Source organism: Ylistrum balloti, unplaced genomic scaffold, assembly GCF_031769215.1.
Source record: "Ylistrum balloti isolate Yb309-2 unplaced genomic scaffold, AGI_CSIRO_Ybal_v1 Utg370626, whole genome shotgun sequence".
In the NCBI taxonomy this organism is placed as follows: Eukaryota; Metazoa; Mollusca; class Bivalvia; order Pectinida; family Pectinidae; genus Ylistrum; species Ylistrum balloti.
This window is the reverse complement of record NW_026782383.1, coordinates 387,073-399,942: the sequence shown is the minus strand read 5'-3', so window position 1 is coordinate 399,942 and position 12,870 is coordinate 387,073. Positions and strand designations below refer to the sequence as shown.

Here is a 12,870-nt window from a genome sequence, read left to right as displayed (position 1 = left end):
GACATTACTTCTTAAATCTCTCTTGTCCCTGGCAACTGTATTTTTTTTCGAAAAGTAACGCAAATTTTCGTCATGTTTAAGTGCCTTTTTTAAAGAGAATTAAATCTGGAAGTCATGGATGATGTTGATATTTTATTTCATTTAAAAAATCATTTAATGATTAAAAAAACAAAGGTTAAAGACAAAATAAACATGTAGATATGCTGGATAAATTCTTCGGTTACACGGTTTTAGACTAAACTCTGAAGAAGATGGTTGAACACATACCATAAAGATATTTAAGCTTTCTAGTGCTCGATTCAAAACCTGAAATCATCATATATATATTTGAGCTTTGCTGCACCAATATTATCCTTTAGTACCTATAAAGCTTAAATTTCCCCGTGTGCGACATTCTTTTTCTGAATGACAACCTCTGTCACTATTATGTAAGGTCTGTGATGAGAATGATCGTATGCATATGACTTTACTCTGTCGAAGTATCCATCAAGGATGACCATTTTTTCTTCCTCCGTTCGGGAAGTGGACAATCCGCCAAGTATCACGTGGGCCATCCATGACCTGACAGACGCGACAATTCGGCGGGAATACTCCAATTTTTCTGTCTCATCTGTAATAAATCGGACGCTTTGTTTAATATCAAAGGATTAGCGTGGTTATGTCGAGGTGTCTATAACACTAATGGAGTAAAGAGAATGTAGTTAACCAAATGCTTATACTCTTCAATACAGGCACAAAATATATAACTGTTACCATTATATTTACGTTTTATAACCGCAGATATTTATCACACATTTATAAAACAATTTACCTTGTACAAATAGCTAAAACAGCACGAGTTGAAAGTCAATGTTATACAGGAAGTGATAGGCGGTACCACTTGGGCGTCATTGACAAAAATGTTTATTATTTTCTTTTTGCAAATATAGGTATTGTATAAAATTTCATTTTTGTCGTTTACTTGTCTCTTCATATTGAAACCAAGTTAAGGATATAAGGAAATATTACATAATTTAAATTTGTACTGTGTACAAACATCATCGACATGTGTCTGTTTCAATAAATACAAATATTAGGATTGGTAAGCTTCATCTAATTACTATACAACACAGCTGTGAAAATACTAATTCCTTTATTTTGAATGTGTGGTTTAGCATACTGTCTATTAATAATGAATCTGCCCTAATTGGCCCACTATTTTATTTTTAATATATTCCTAATATTATATCCACTATGTATTTCATAGATACTTCTATATGAAGATTCTACCTTTGTCAACAATACCAAATGATGTGTGATCCAAATGATGTTTCATCGATTTCATCGATATCAATTCCAATCCAAGACCTTGTACTTCTGGTAATGCGCTGCTGAACGGTTCTTTAAAATCCTCCGCCTTCCTCAGGTAGTGACCATTGAAGTTGATTGCAAGATATTCTTCCTGTGTTATGTTAAAACTGTTATTATAAAAACAGTAATTTCCGTTGAGTATTTAACAAGCATTTTATTTGTTGGTTTTTCACGTGCACGTTTTATCCGTGACTTCACACGTCGACAAATGAATTTCCTGTTAAACAAACATCAACAAGTTTGCTTTATGGTATTTATACCTTAAATCAATCAAGGACCTATGATGTCGTTTTCGGTCACCTCGGACGTGTCAAGTGACTTGTTCTAACTGTTTTTGTCCTCCACTGTGCTCACGTAATCAATTTACATTTCCTACTTCTAAGAAAAAACTTAATCAATTTCATTTAATTTTAGGCAACGCTGTTTGATATCATTTTTAGTTCCCCTTCAGCTCTTTGCATTACCATTTGGATTGACTTGCTGTGTTGCTGTGTAGATTAGTTAAAGCCACACGTTTCTATGCGCCCTGGTACATTCAGATATTGAACTCTTGCAGTACTCCTTGTGACACTCTCAAAACCCACTCCAACATTTACCTTAGTTTTTCATATGTTATACAAGGCAAGAGGTCAATATCATGGGCTTGAACGATCGATGTCTTTAAGAGAGATGCTCGTTACAATGTTACTTTATTGTTAATCAGATTTTCATTTGAGAACGTGACTTAACTCCCTATAAGTTTTTTTTCCATGATGAATGTCGTCCTTGAAAAGAGACGCCTACCCTTCCTGATCCCCGGAACATATTCTATGGGTTAATTTCTTTTGTTAAAATTTTCCTTTCGATTCATCGATTTTGCATATTCAAAAGTTTTAAATTAGTATTTCTTTATTAACCCCACCTGTGTGATAATCCCCTCTCTTGCCATGTCAGTGATGAAGCTTCCCAAGTAATGCATCCCCTTATCTATCTGTGACGTAACGTCATCCTCTTCATCTGATGATGCGTTCAAAGTTATCAGAAAACCACCTAAAACAGAGTATATGTATTTTTAGAACTGTTTCGTTCCTTTGCCATTATATATGTGTGTGTTTGTCATCCAATAATATATTTACTAAAAGAATAAGCTTTGTTTTCTCTTTTATCCGTTCATTCTGTTATTCCAGAGAAAATTCATCGTCATCGTTTTACTGTTGTTAGTTGCTATGCATATATACGAAAACAATATGTTCGCTCTTAATCTTCACATAAGAATATGAACTGTGTCAAATAGCCAATTTTATTGATGTTTCATTTGTCTTTGTGATATCTGTATTTGTAAAGGAATCCATAATTGAAGACACAATTGATATACCTGGTTTAAGTTCACGTCCTCTTGAAATGACAAAACTCCTCCAATCGGCTTTGCCTTTTTCTTTCATCAAACGCTTTTCATTGTCATCTCCCTCACCCATGAATACACCGTTCTTTATTTGGCAAACACTGAATGTTAAATATAAGGTGATAAAGATTCCCTTTATATAAAATCACGATTTCAATTTACCCTGTATTGTTCATAATTTATATTTTTGTATGTTACTTTAGGAATCCGTCTTTACGGTGCTTTTATATGCTCTTTTTTACTCCCCTATAAAACGCTTTGCTAGTTTGATTCCTGCAATACTGTGTCCAAATTACTCACAAATGAATAAAACGTGCACTTTTGAATTAGAACCCAATCATGAATATAACAGTATCATACAGCTGTATTGTCATATAACTCGTCAGTAATGCTACATCATACAGCTGTATTGTCCTGATATAACTCGTCAGTGATGCTACATCATACAGCTGTATTGTCATATAACTCGTCAGTGATGCTACATCATACAGCTGTATTGTCCTGATATAACTCGTCAGTGATGCTACATCACACAGCTGTATTGTCCTCATATAACTCGTCAGTGATGATACATCATACAGCAGTATTGTCATATAACTCGTCAGTGATGCTACATCATACAGCTGTATTGTCATATAACTCGTCAGGGATGCTACATCATACAGCTGTATTGTCATATAACTCGTCAGTGATGCTACATCATACAGCTGTATTGTCCTGATATAACTCGTCAGTGATGCTACATCATACAGCTGTATTGTCCTGATATAACTCGTCAGTGATGCTACATCATACAGCTGTATTGTCATATAACTCGTCAGTGATGCTACATCATACAGCTGTATTGTCATGTAACTCGTCAGTGATGATACATCATACAGCTGTATTGTCCTGATATAACTCGTCAGTGATGCTACATCATACAGCTGTATTGTCCTCATATAACTCGTCAGTGATGATACATCATACAGCTGTATTGTCCTCACATAACTCGTCAGTGATGCTGCATCATACAGCTGTATTGTCCTGATATAACTCGTCAGTGATGCTACATCATACAGCTGTATTGTCCTCATATAACTCGTCAGTGATGCTACATCATACAGCTGTATTGTCCTCATATAACTCGTCAGTGATGCTACATCATACAGCTGTATTGTCATATAACTCGTCAGTGATGCTACATCATACAGCTGTATTGTCATATAACTCGTCAGTGATGCTACATCATACAGCTGTATTGTCCTGATATAACTCGTCAGTGATGCTACATCATACAGCTGTATTGTCCTGATATAACTCGTCAGTGATGCTACATCATACAGCTGTATTGTCCTGATATAACTCGTCAGTGATGCTACATCATACAGCTGTATTGTCCTGATATAACTCGTCAGTGATGCTACATCACACAGCTGTATTGTCCTGATATAACTCGTCAGTGATGCTACATCATACAGCTGTATTGTCCTGATATAACTCGTCAGTGATGATACATCATACAGCTGTATTGTCCTGATATAACTCGTCAGTGATGCTACATCATACAGCTGTATTGTCCTCATATAACTCGTCAGTGATGATACATCATACAGCTGTATTGTCCTCACATAACTCGTGTGTGATGATACATCATACAGTCCTCAGTCAGTGATGCTACATCATACAGCTGTATTGTCCTCGTCATATAACTCGTCAGTGATTGTCATATAACTCGTCGTCAGTGATGATACATCATACAGCTGTATTGTCCTGATATAACTCGTCAGTGATGCTACATCATACAGCTGTATTGTCCTGATATAACTCGTCAGTGATGCTACATCATACAGCTGTATTGTCATATAACTCGTCAGTGATGCTACATCATACAGCTGTATTGTCATCAACTCGTCAGTGATGCTACATCATACAGATGTATTGTCCTGATATAACTCGTCAGTGATGCTACATCATACAGCTGTATTGTCATATAACTCGTCAGTGATGCTACATCATACAGCTGTATTGTCCTGATATAACTCGTCAGTGATGCTACATCATACAGCTGTATTGTCATATAACTCGTCAGTGATGCTACATCATACAGCTGTATTGTCATATAACTCGTCAGTGATGCTACATCATACAGCTGTATTGTCCTGATATAACTCGTCAGTGATGCTACATCATACAGCTGTATTGTCATATAACTCGTCAGTGATGCTACATCATACAGCTGTATTGTCGTCTCGTCAGTGATGCTACATCATACAGCTGTTTCGTCCTGATCTAACTCGTCAGTGATGCTACATCATACAGCTGTATTGTCCTGCTATAACTCGTCAGTGATGCTACATCATACTACATCATACAGCTGTATTGTCCTGCTATAACTCGTCAGTGATGCTACATCATACAGCTGTATTGTCATATAACTCGTCAGTGATGATACATCATACAGCTGTATTGTCCTGATATAACTCGTCAGTGATGATACATCATACAGCTGTATTGTCATATAACTCGTCAGTGATGATACATCATACAGCTGTATTGTCCTGATATAACTCGTCAGTGATGCTACATCACACAGCTGTATTGTCCTCATATAACTCGTCAGTGATGATACATCATACAGCTGTTTTGTCCTCATATAACTCGTCAGTGATGCTACATCATACAGCTGTATTGTCCTGATATAACTCGTCAGTGATGCTACATCATACAGCTGTATTGTCATATAACTCGTCAGTGATGCTACATCATACAGCTGTATTGTCATATAACTCGTCAGTGATGCTACATCATACAGCTGTATTGTCCTGATATAACTCGTCAGTGATGCTACATCATACAGCTGTATTGTCCTGATATAACTCGTCAGTGATGCTACATCATACAGCTGTATTGTCCTGATATAACTCGTCAGTGATGCTACATCATACAGCTGTATTGTCATATAACTCGTCAGTGATGCTACATCATACAGCTGTATTGTCCTGATATAACTCGTCAGTGATGCTACATCATACAGCTGTATTGTCATATAACTCGTCAGTGATGCTACATCATACAGCTGTATTGTCATATAACTCGTCAGTGATGATACATCATACAGCTGTATTGTCCTGCTATAACTCGTCAGTGATGCTACATCATACAGCTGTATTGTCCTGCTATAACTCGTCAGTGATGCTACATCATACAGCTGTATTGTCATATAACTCGTCAGTGATGCTACATCATACAGCTGTATTGTCCTGCTATAACTCGTCAGTGATGATACATCATACAGCTGTATTGTCATATAACTCGTCAGTGAAGTTATCTCATGAAACGTAGGAGGCGACAGAGGAAAGCAGAGTCACAGATCCTTGCATTTAATGTGTCTATAAATTCAAGAGGATTAGGTGCATGTATTGTATTCTGAACAGTGCCACTCTTCGATGCAAGTTATGGCATACCTCGGGAACTAGAAATCAATATGCAGCATCTACCGTCAGAAATATCGAATTTCTGATCATTACACATTTAAAATGTTCACATGTTTATTTTATAAAACGTATTTTGTTCCTGAACGATTCACTCACATCATTCTCTCTTGGAGCTTTGGGCAGTATATATACTGGTGTGAAGATTAAATAAATTCATCACACTAACTTTATGAAACTTATGTTTTATCTATGGTCAAAAAGGGGAAAACGTGTTCTTATATAACATTGGATATCTGTTGTAGCCTATACATGCTGAAATAACTTTTTATCCGGGCATGTCTTTTTATAAATACAAAAGAAAAAGATATTAACTGTTTTACATACTTTACGGATAGATAATGTGAGGCTACTCCGGAAATCGATAGGTCCAGAGATTCATTTGGAAGACACTGTACATACATGGTTCGAGGTATAAACAGCGGAAAGACATTCTCGGATATTGTTAGTCCGGAACTCTTTTCCTCACCTGAATAAAACAAAAATGTGAAATCAAAGTGATATTGAAATAAATATACCAGTAAGTAAATTAGCTTTTTCTCCAGAAAACCCTGATCAGATGCAAAAAAAGAAAGATGTATTGTCTTTCATGGAAATAATGAAACGAACTATGACTAAACTAAAGAAGATCCTAATTATCTCTTCGATGTGTATACTCCGATATAACATCCCATTAGAGGTCATGTTCTGGTGACCTTTATTAGTTTACCTGAGACGAAGTCTCAAATGACCTATTGCGGTCACCTTTTGTCCGGCGTCGTCCGGCGTCAGTCGTAAACAATTTGCATTTTCAACTTCTTGAGTAAAAACACTCAGAGTGCTGATATTGTGCCTGCAGTATGCAGGGATGAAGGGCTATCAGGTTGTTAAATTGAATTACTTTGACCCCTGTCAAGGTCACGGGGTTAGAATGTGTTGAAAAATTATACAACTTCTCAATAATTAAAAGACCAAGAGTGCTGATAATTGGGCCTGTTGAATGCTGGGATGAAGTGCTACCAAATGATGTTAAAATAAATTACCTTGACCTTCATTCGAGGTCACAAGAGCATTGAAAATTAAGCCTTCAAACTTTTAAACAATGAAAACTTTGTAAGTATACATATATCAGTTCTGTTCTGTCACAGCATGTAGACAAACGCATATCTACATGTCAGTTTCATTAAATGCTGATGATTTGCAAAGAGTAACGGAGCGAAAAGTAGAATCTACATTTTTAATCTGATTGAACTATAGAATAGCGAATTAATCACGTTATCGACAAAAAGGAAAATCTAACGCATAAAAAATATGATTCTCTATTCCATGCATTCTCTTAAGTTGAATTTTTCTTTCTATGGCATCCTTAATGCTGATCTACAAGCCAAACTTTTCAAACTTGTTTTTTCTTATGCCATCAAAATATTTCTATGTTTGAACGATTTTCATGCGGTAAAGATTGAGATTTTATAGAGGTTTCATTTACACTGAAAATTAATTAAATAGAAAACTATAATGCATCAAATGAATCTGTGTAATTGTTATTTAAGAATTTAAAAAAAGGAAAAAATTACAAATTGTGCAGTATATATTTAATTCAGGAAAACACGTCAGCAAATTTAACCATATAATGCAACGAGGGAGATCTATGAACAATTTACAATGAAATTTACAAGAAGATCCTTGAAAATATACAAGGACAATGGAAAATACTGTTCACCATCATATGTAAGGTGATAGCAACATAAAAGGAATATATTGTAGCATACCTTCGACAACACTACTCAGAAGATTGAAGTCATTTCTAGGTTGATCATTGTAGTATATAGCAATGGCCTGATCCTTTCCAAGATCTGTCTGTATGATATCTGTAAGAAAGTTATATAAATGTTTGCATTGATACGTGTCACGATATATCGGAAGAATCATTATCACTAGGAGAAATGTTTCTACATTAATTTTTTTATTGAAAAATACCAAATAAGATTATTTAAGACCACTTCCTTTGCAATGATGTCAATTACATTGAACGATTCTTTTCTGTTGAGAGCTATTGTAATTTTTACCGATCATTTCATTGATGAGAGACAGAGAAGCTCGGCCATCAGCTGTCCCGAAATCTGCTATCTGCACTGGTTGATCGGTCTTGTGCGTTGATTGTGAAGGCAGTATCTTTCCTACATGAATATAAACAATAACATTTTATAAATAGAATTCAATGTAAAAAAAACAGGCATTGAGAAGTGTTACAAAAGATTCAAAACAAAATATGTTTCATATATCAGTTTGCAAGACTTTAAAATAAATTGATTTATTACAAAGTTCAGGAGATTGTTTACATCTTTCGAAATACAAAGGTATATCACTACATGTCGTCAGATGTGCAGAACATGTGTTGTTTCTGCCATGTCTTTTGATATAACCTACTGTATTGTACTATGTTATCGGAGGAGGTGAATGTGGGTCCCCGGCATAATCGGTTTTGTTTTGCTTTAATTAAGAGGACATTGAAAAGATCAACACTTGGGGTCGTTATATAAATGTGAACGTAATTGCATTTATCTTGAAATATTTTCTTCAGGTAGGCAATGTCAACAGAATAGAAGTTCTTATAACACAACCAGCAGATTTCTTCAGTTGTTTCATTTGTTGTTTGCTGTCAATTACTACCTTTTTGTAACAAGAAATAGGGATATATAATTCGATTATTAAGCACCAACTTAATTGTTACCTCCATGGACAATTAGCTCCATGAGGAATTGCTGGAAACCCCACCTTTCACATGAGCACATATAACTATTTTTGTACATGATAAACGATATAGAGTAAATGGATTTTTAAGGGAATTTACACAAATGCCTGCATCACTGTATCTTTCCAAATGAATTTTATTTAGATTGCCTTGGAACACCCTTGGAACATGTCATGGCAAAATTGATGGCACAAGCAAAGTAGCTTGATATGTTCCAAGAGAAAAAACTCACAAATCACATCCTTATACGCTTCTTTTTAACATTACAAAAAAGTGACACCCAACTTCAAAGTCATTACAATATACCATTATGTGACCTCGAGATTTGTTTAATGTACATCAAAAGATCGTTTTAGTAATTTCATCTTGTCAACAATGTGTCACACATGGCATTTTGCCATGACCTTTTCCAGGGGTACAGAAACGGGGTGATTCAGTTAATAACTTACAAAGCAAGCTGCAGTTAACTTAATACTTGTGAATTACAATTTTAATAAATGACATATTAATGTAAAGTAGGAGAACCTGTATCAGACTTACACATACTCAGACATTCTATAATTGGTGTTCTACAGAGATTAAGAGCATGCCCGTGGACACAATACTTATACATACTCAGACATTCTATAATTGGTGTTCTACAGAGATTAAGAGCATGCCCGTGGACACAATACATATCGTCCACATCTCCGTTCAGTTTGGTGTCTATCTTCATAGTGGGAAAATACCTAAAAAGAAAAATATTTCTCCTATAATACCAGGATATCCATACAGAAGTTAACGTACAATTTAGGAGGATTCAAAGTCCACATTCAAACTAGTTAATTGAAATATTAAAAAATCCGTTAATTTTTTCAATATTAGAAGAAAAAGAAAATATTCAAGGGTATATATTTATTATTATTTTCTTTAAATCTCACTTAGCAATAGCGTTATTTTGTTTATGTTGTATCTGCTTTAAACTCACGGATGTTTGTACCCTTGCAAAGTCATGGCTTTTTTATTACTTAATCTGATTTTATCACCTTTACTACATCAAATGTGATGGAATTATTTGATAACATTTTCAAAACAACAGCAAAACGTTCCTTATAAGGCCCTGAAACCTTAGGTTTAGGGTATTTTTAATTTTTAAAGTTATATTGAAATTACTTAATTAGAGATAGAATTCCTTGAAAACAGTGGTTTATATATACTTTCAAATTTATTGCCCCTAAGGGCGCAAAGTTTAATAACTAGCTGTAAACATGTGACATATATGTTGTTTTATACATATATAATAAACGTTCAATTAAAATAGTTAAATGTGCTTAACTCGTGTTGACAGCTAAAGATCAGCACAGTGTTGTGTCGTCACAGGGGAGTGAAGATTCGCATAACCCACAAAGTTATTAGATGTGAAACAAATCTTATTTGTAAAGTTCAGAAGGTTGATGTTAAGGTTAATTAACGACCGTTCAAGCGATTTATCCAACGACCTAAAATTTGTTTCAATATATTTACTCCGATTTTTATTACCAGCAGAATCTTTAAGGTCACGCTCTAATGATTTAGCCCTTCAATTAGGAAAACCTATCGACCGTGATAAAGACTTTAAAATATGGTAGGTACAACTTCAAATAAATAATAAAGTGATAAATCACACGTACTTATATCATAATCTTCGAAAGGTGAGAGGATTTAATACATAAAAATACCAATACTATCGATAAACATTCAAAATAAACAAATACCAACGCGTTGTCATTGTCGGCGATGAAGCTGTTTTGTAAACCAGTTTCTTTCATCTCTCTTTCAAAAAGCCTGATCTTTAAAATATAATTTTTTTATATTCCTTTAATAAAATTTCAATTGATAACGGGCCATCTTTTTAATTCCTCCTACTCCTGCAGGAATGATTGGGTTTTGCCAAAATTTGGTTTTAAACATCGTTGCTAAACAGGACTTTATTTTTGTAAAAACGGTCGGTGCGTGACCCAATGCGAGCAATGCATGTAAAGATTGTACAAAAGGAACCTTAACAAGGAAAACAAACATTTTAAAAATTATTTTCCATTTAGAATATATGAAGCATCATGGCGAACTAAATAAGGTGAGCGATACAGGCCCTGTAGAACACTTCTTTCAAATATTGGTATTGGCTTTGAGATGAATTAATGCAAACTCGTTATTCGGATGTGTATAAATATGTCCTTTCGAAGATGTTCTTATTTCCTCTACGTATTCTTAGCTGAAAATACCCAACACCAATTTATCTTTGTTCTCTAACTATCGTCATAGTCTTTTTTTATTTAATTTATATCTAAATAATTTATTTTAATTGATATCAACGAAGATCTGAATAAATAATATCATTACAACGACAAAAGGTGTACTTTTACTAACTCCCAGAAATCTTGTACAAAACAAAATAAAAATTTATGTCAACGTCAGGTGTTTTATGGAAATATATCTCAGACTCATAACTTGAAATGTAAGGGTTTCCATATCAAAAAATTCTAACGACCTGTAAAAAAGAATGAAGCTTTAGGCCTAGTGTGCGGAATTTCGCTGCCTTTTTCATAATTCGATATTAAGCATCACAAAATTAATATATCACTACATATTATAACTAAAATTGAAATAACTAACAATTACCTTGCCATCGTCTCTGGTGTGGGTGCCTTTTTCACTTTTTATAGACGTTCTCTCCGAGATGTCTCTTTTTTATATACACACATATATATGTACATTCCCTACACTGGGACGTCTATGAGTCAAATGATTGTACTGCTGTTTTTTAATCTTTTATTCTGAGCCATGCACCCGAGATCCTAATGTCATGCTGTGTCAGGAACAAGTGGTGCGTTTGAATTGTAAACTACATATCTTTTCACGGACTAAATAGCAAAATTAAATAGAGGTACGCTGCACTAGTATGCGGCTACACAGGGTAGTTCGCTTTGCTGTGTTTCATATATGATTATTTTACACAACAGATGTCCACAAAGATGTTATGGCCAACAGGAAATGGTCTTAACAGGTAAAGTTCCTCTTGCTTTACACGGCTGTTATTGAAACAGGGTAAATCACCAATAAAATCTCATTGATGTATTTAAAATTATTAATATTACAAGGCATATTTTAGGACAAATGAGATATTTTGTGCAATCTGGATGGCTGCCACAAAATTGCAGCTCCCATGAGCTTTGTGAGAGACCTTCCTCTATCAGGTTGGGATAGCATTTGATTAGGTAAGGTGTCCAGTGCCCTAACAGTGAATATACCATTCAGCTGCGAATTGTGTGAGTGTTTTCTCATCATTACAATGACTAATTGTCACATTGTCTGTACTGGATGGTATGGCATAACGTTGTTAGAATAGGATACCTTATAACACAAATTAAAATCAGGTGAACTAGTTCACGATGGGTCAGAAAGTACAAAAGGTGCTGAAGTGAAGCAAGACAGACAACAGGTCAGCCTTGGGTGGGATCAGGAGGGGCAACACACGTGTGAAATACTTAATAATTAAATAATTTATATTTCTTTACCTTTCAATAAATATATATATTGGTTTTTGTTTATGTTTGTGCAACAAAGTAACATTGTGCTTATTTGTACATGCACGTCATGATTTTTTAACGGTTTTGGGATCGCACAACTATACACTACATTCCCAACGTTGTGGCAAAGCCAGAGGGACAGTTCTAATATTATGACTGTCTGCTTCTTTTTGCCCAGCAATTTTATGTGCGGTTCTAGGGTGGGGATCGCAACCATTTTCAAAGTTTCAAGGGCAGGGCTAGACTTAATACATAAGAACATTCGTTTCTTATAGTTATGTTCCTAGGAGTAAGCGCGACAAAGTTTGCGGAAAAAATGACCTTGACCTATATTCAAATCATAGGTGTCAAATTTTTAAAAATCTTTTAACGACTTCTTCCCATGAACTA

At 34.9% G+C, this 12,870-nt stretch overlaps 1 protein-coding gene across 1 annotated transcript; it reads right to left on the bottom strand.

Moving 5' to 3' along the window:
• Positions 1–371: 371 nt before the first annotated feature.
• On the bottom strand, positions 372–11,580 carry LOC132557122 (uncharacterized). Its single transcript, XM_060221611.1, has 9 exons — positions 11,573–11,580; positions 9,551–9,684; positions 8,250–8,360; positions 7,953–8,051; positions 6,532–6,673; positions 2,705–2,832; positions 2,252–2,379; positions 1,270–1,441; positions 372–610 (listed from the first exon to the last, which is right to left on the bottom strand). The coding sequence occupies exons 1-9, from the start codon at positions 11,578–11,580 to the stop codon at positions 372–374; spliced, it is 1,161 nt and encodes a 386-aa protein (XP_060077594.1).
• Between the last annotated feature and the right edge of the window lie 1,290 nt (positions 11,581–12,870).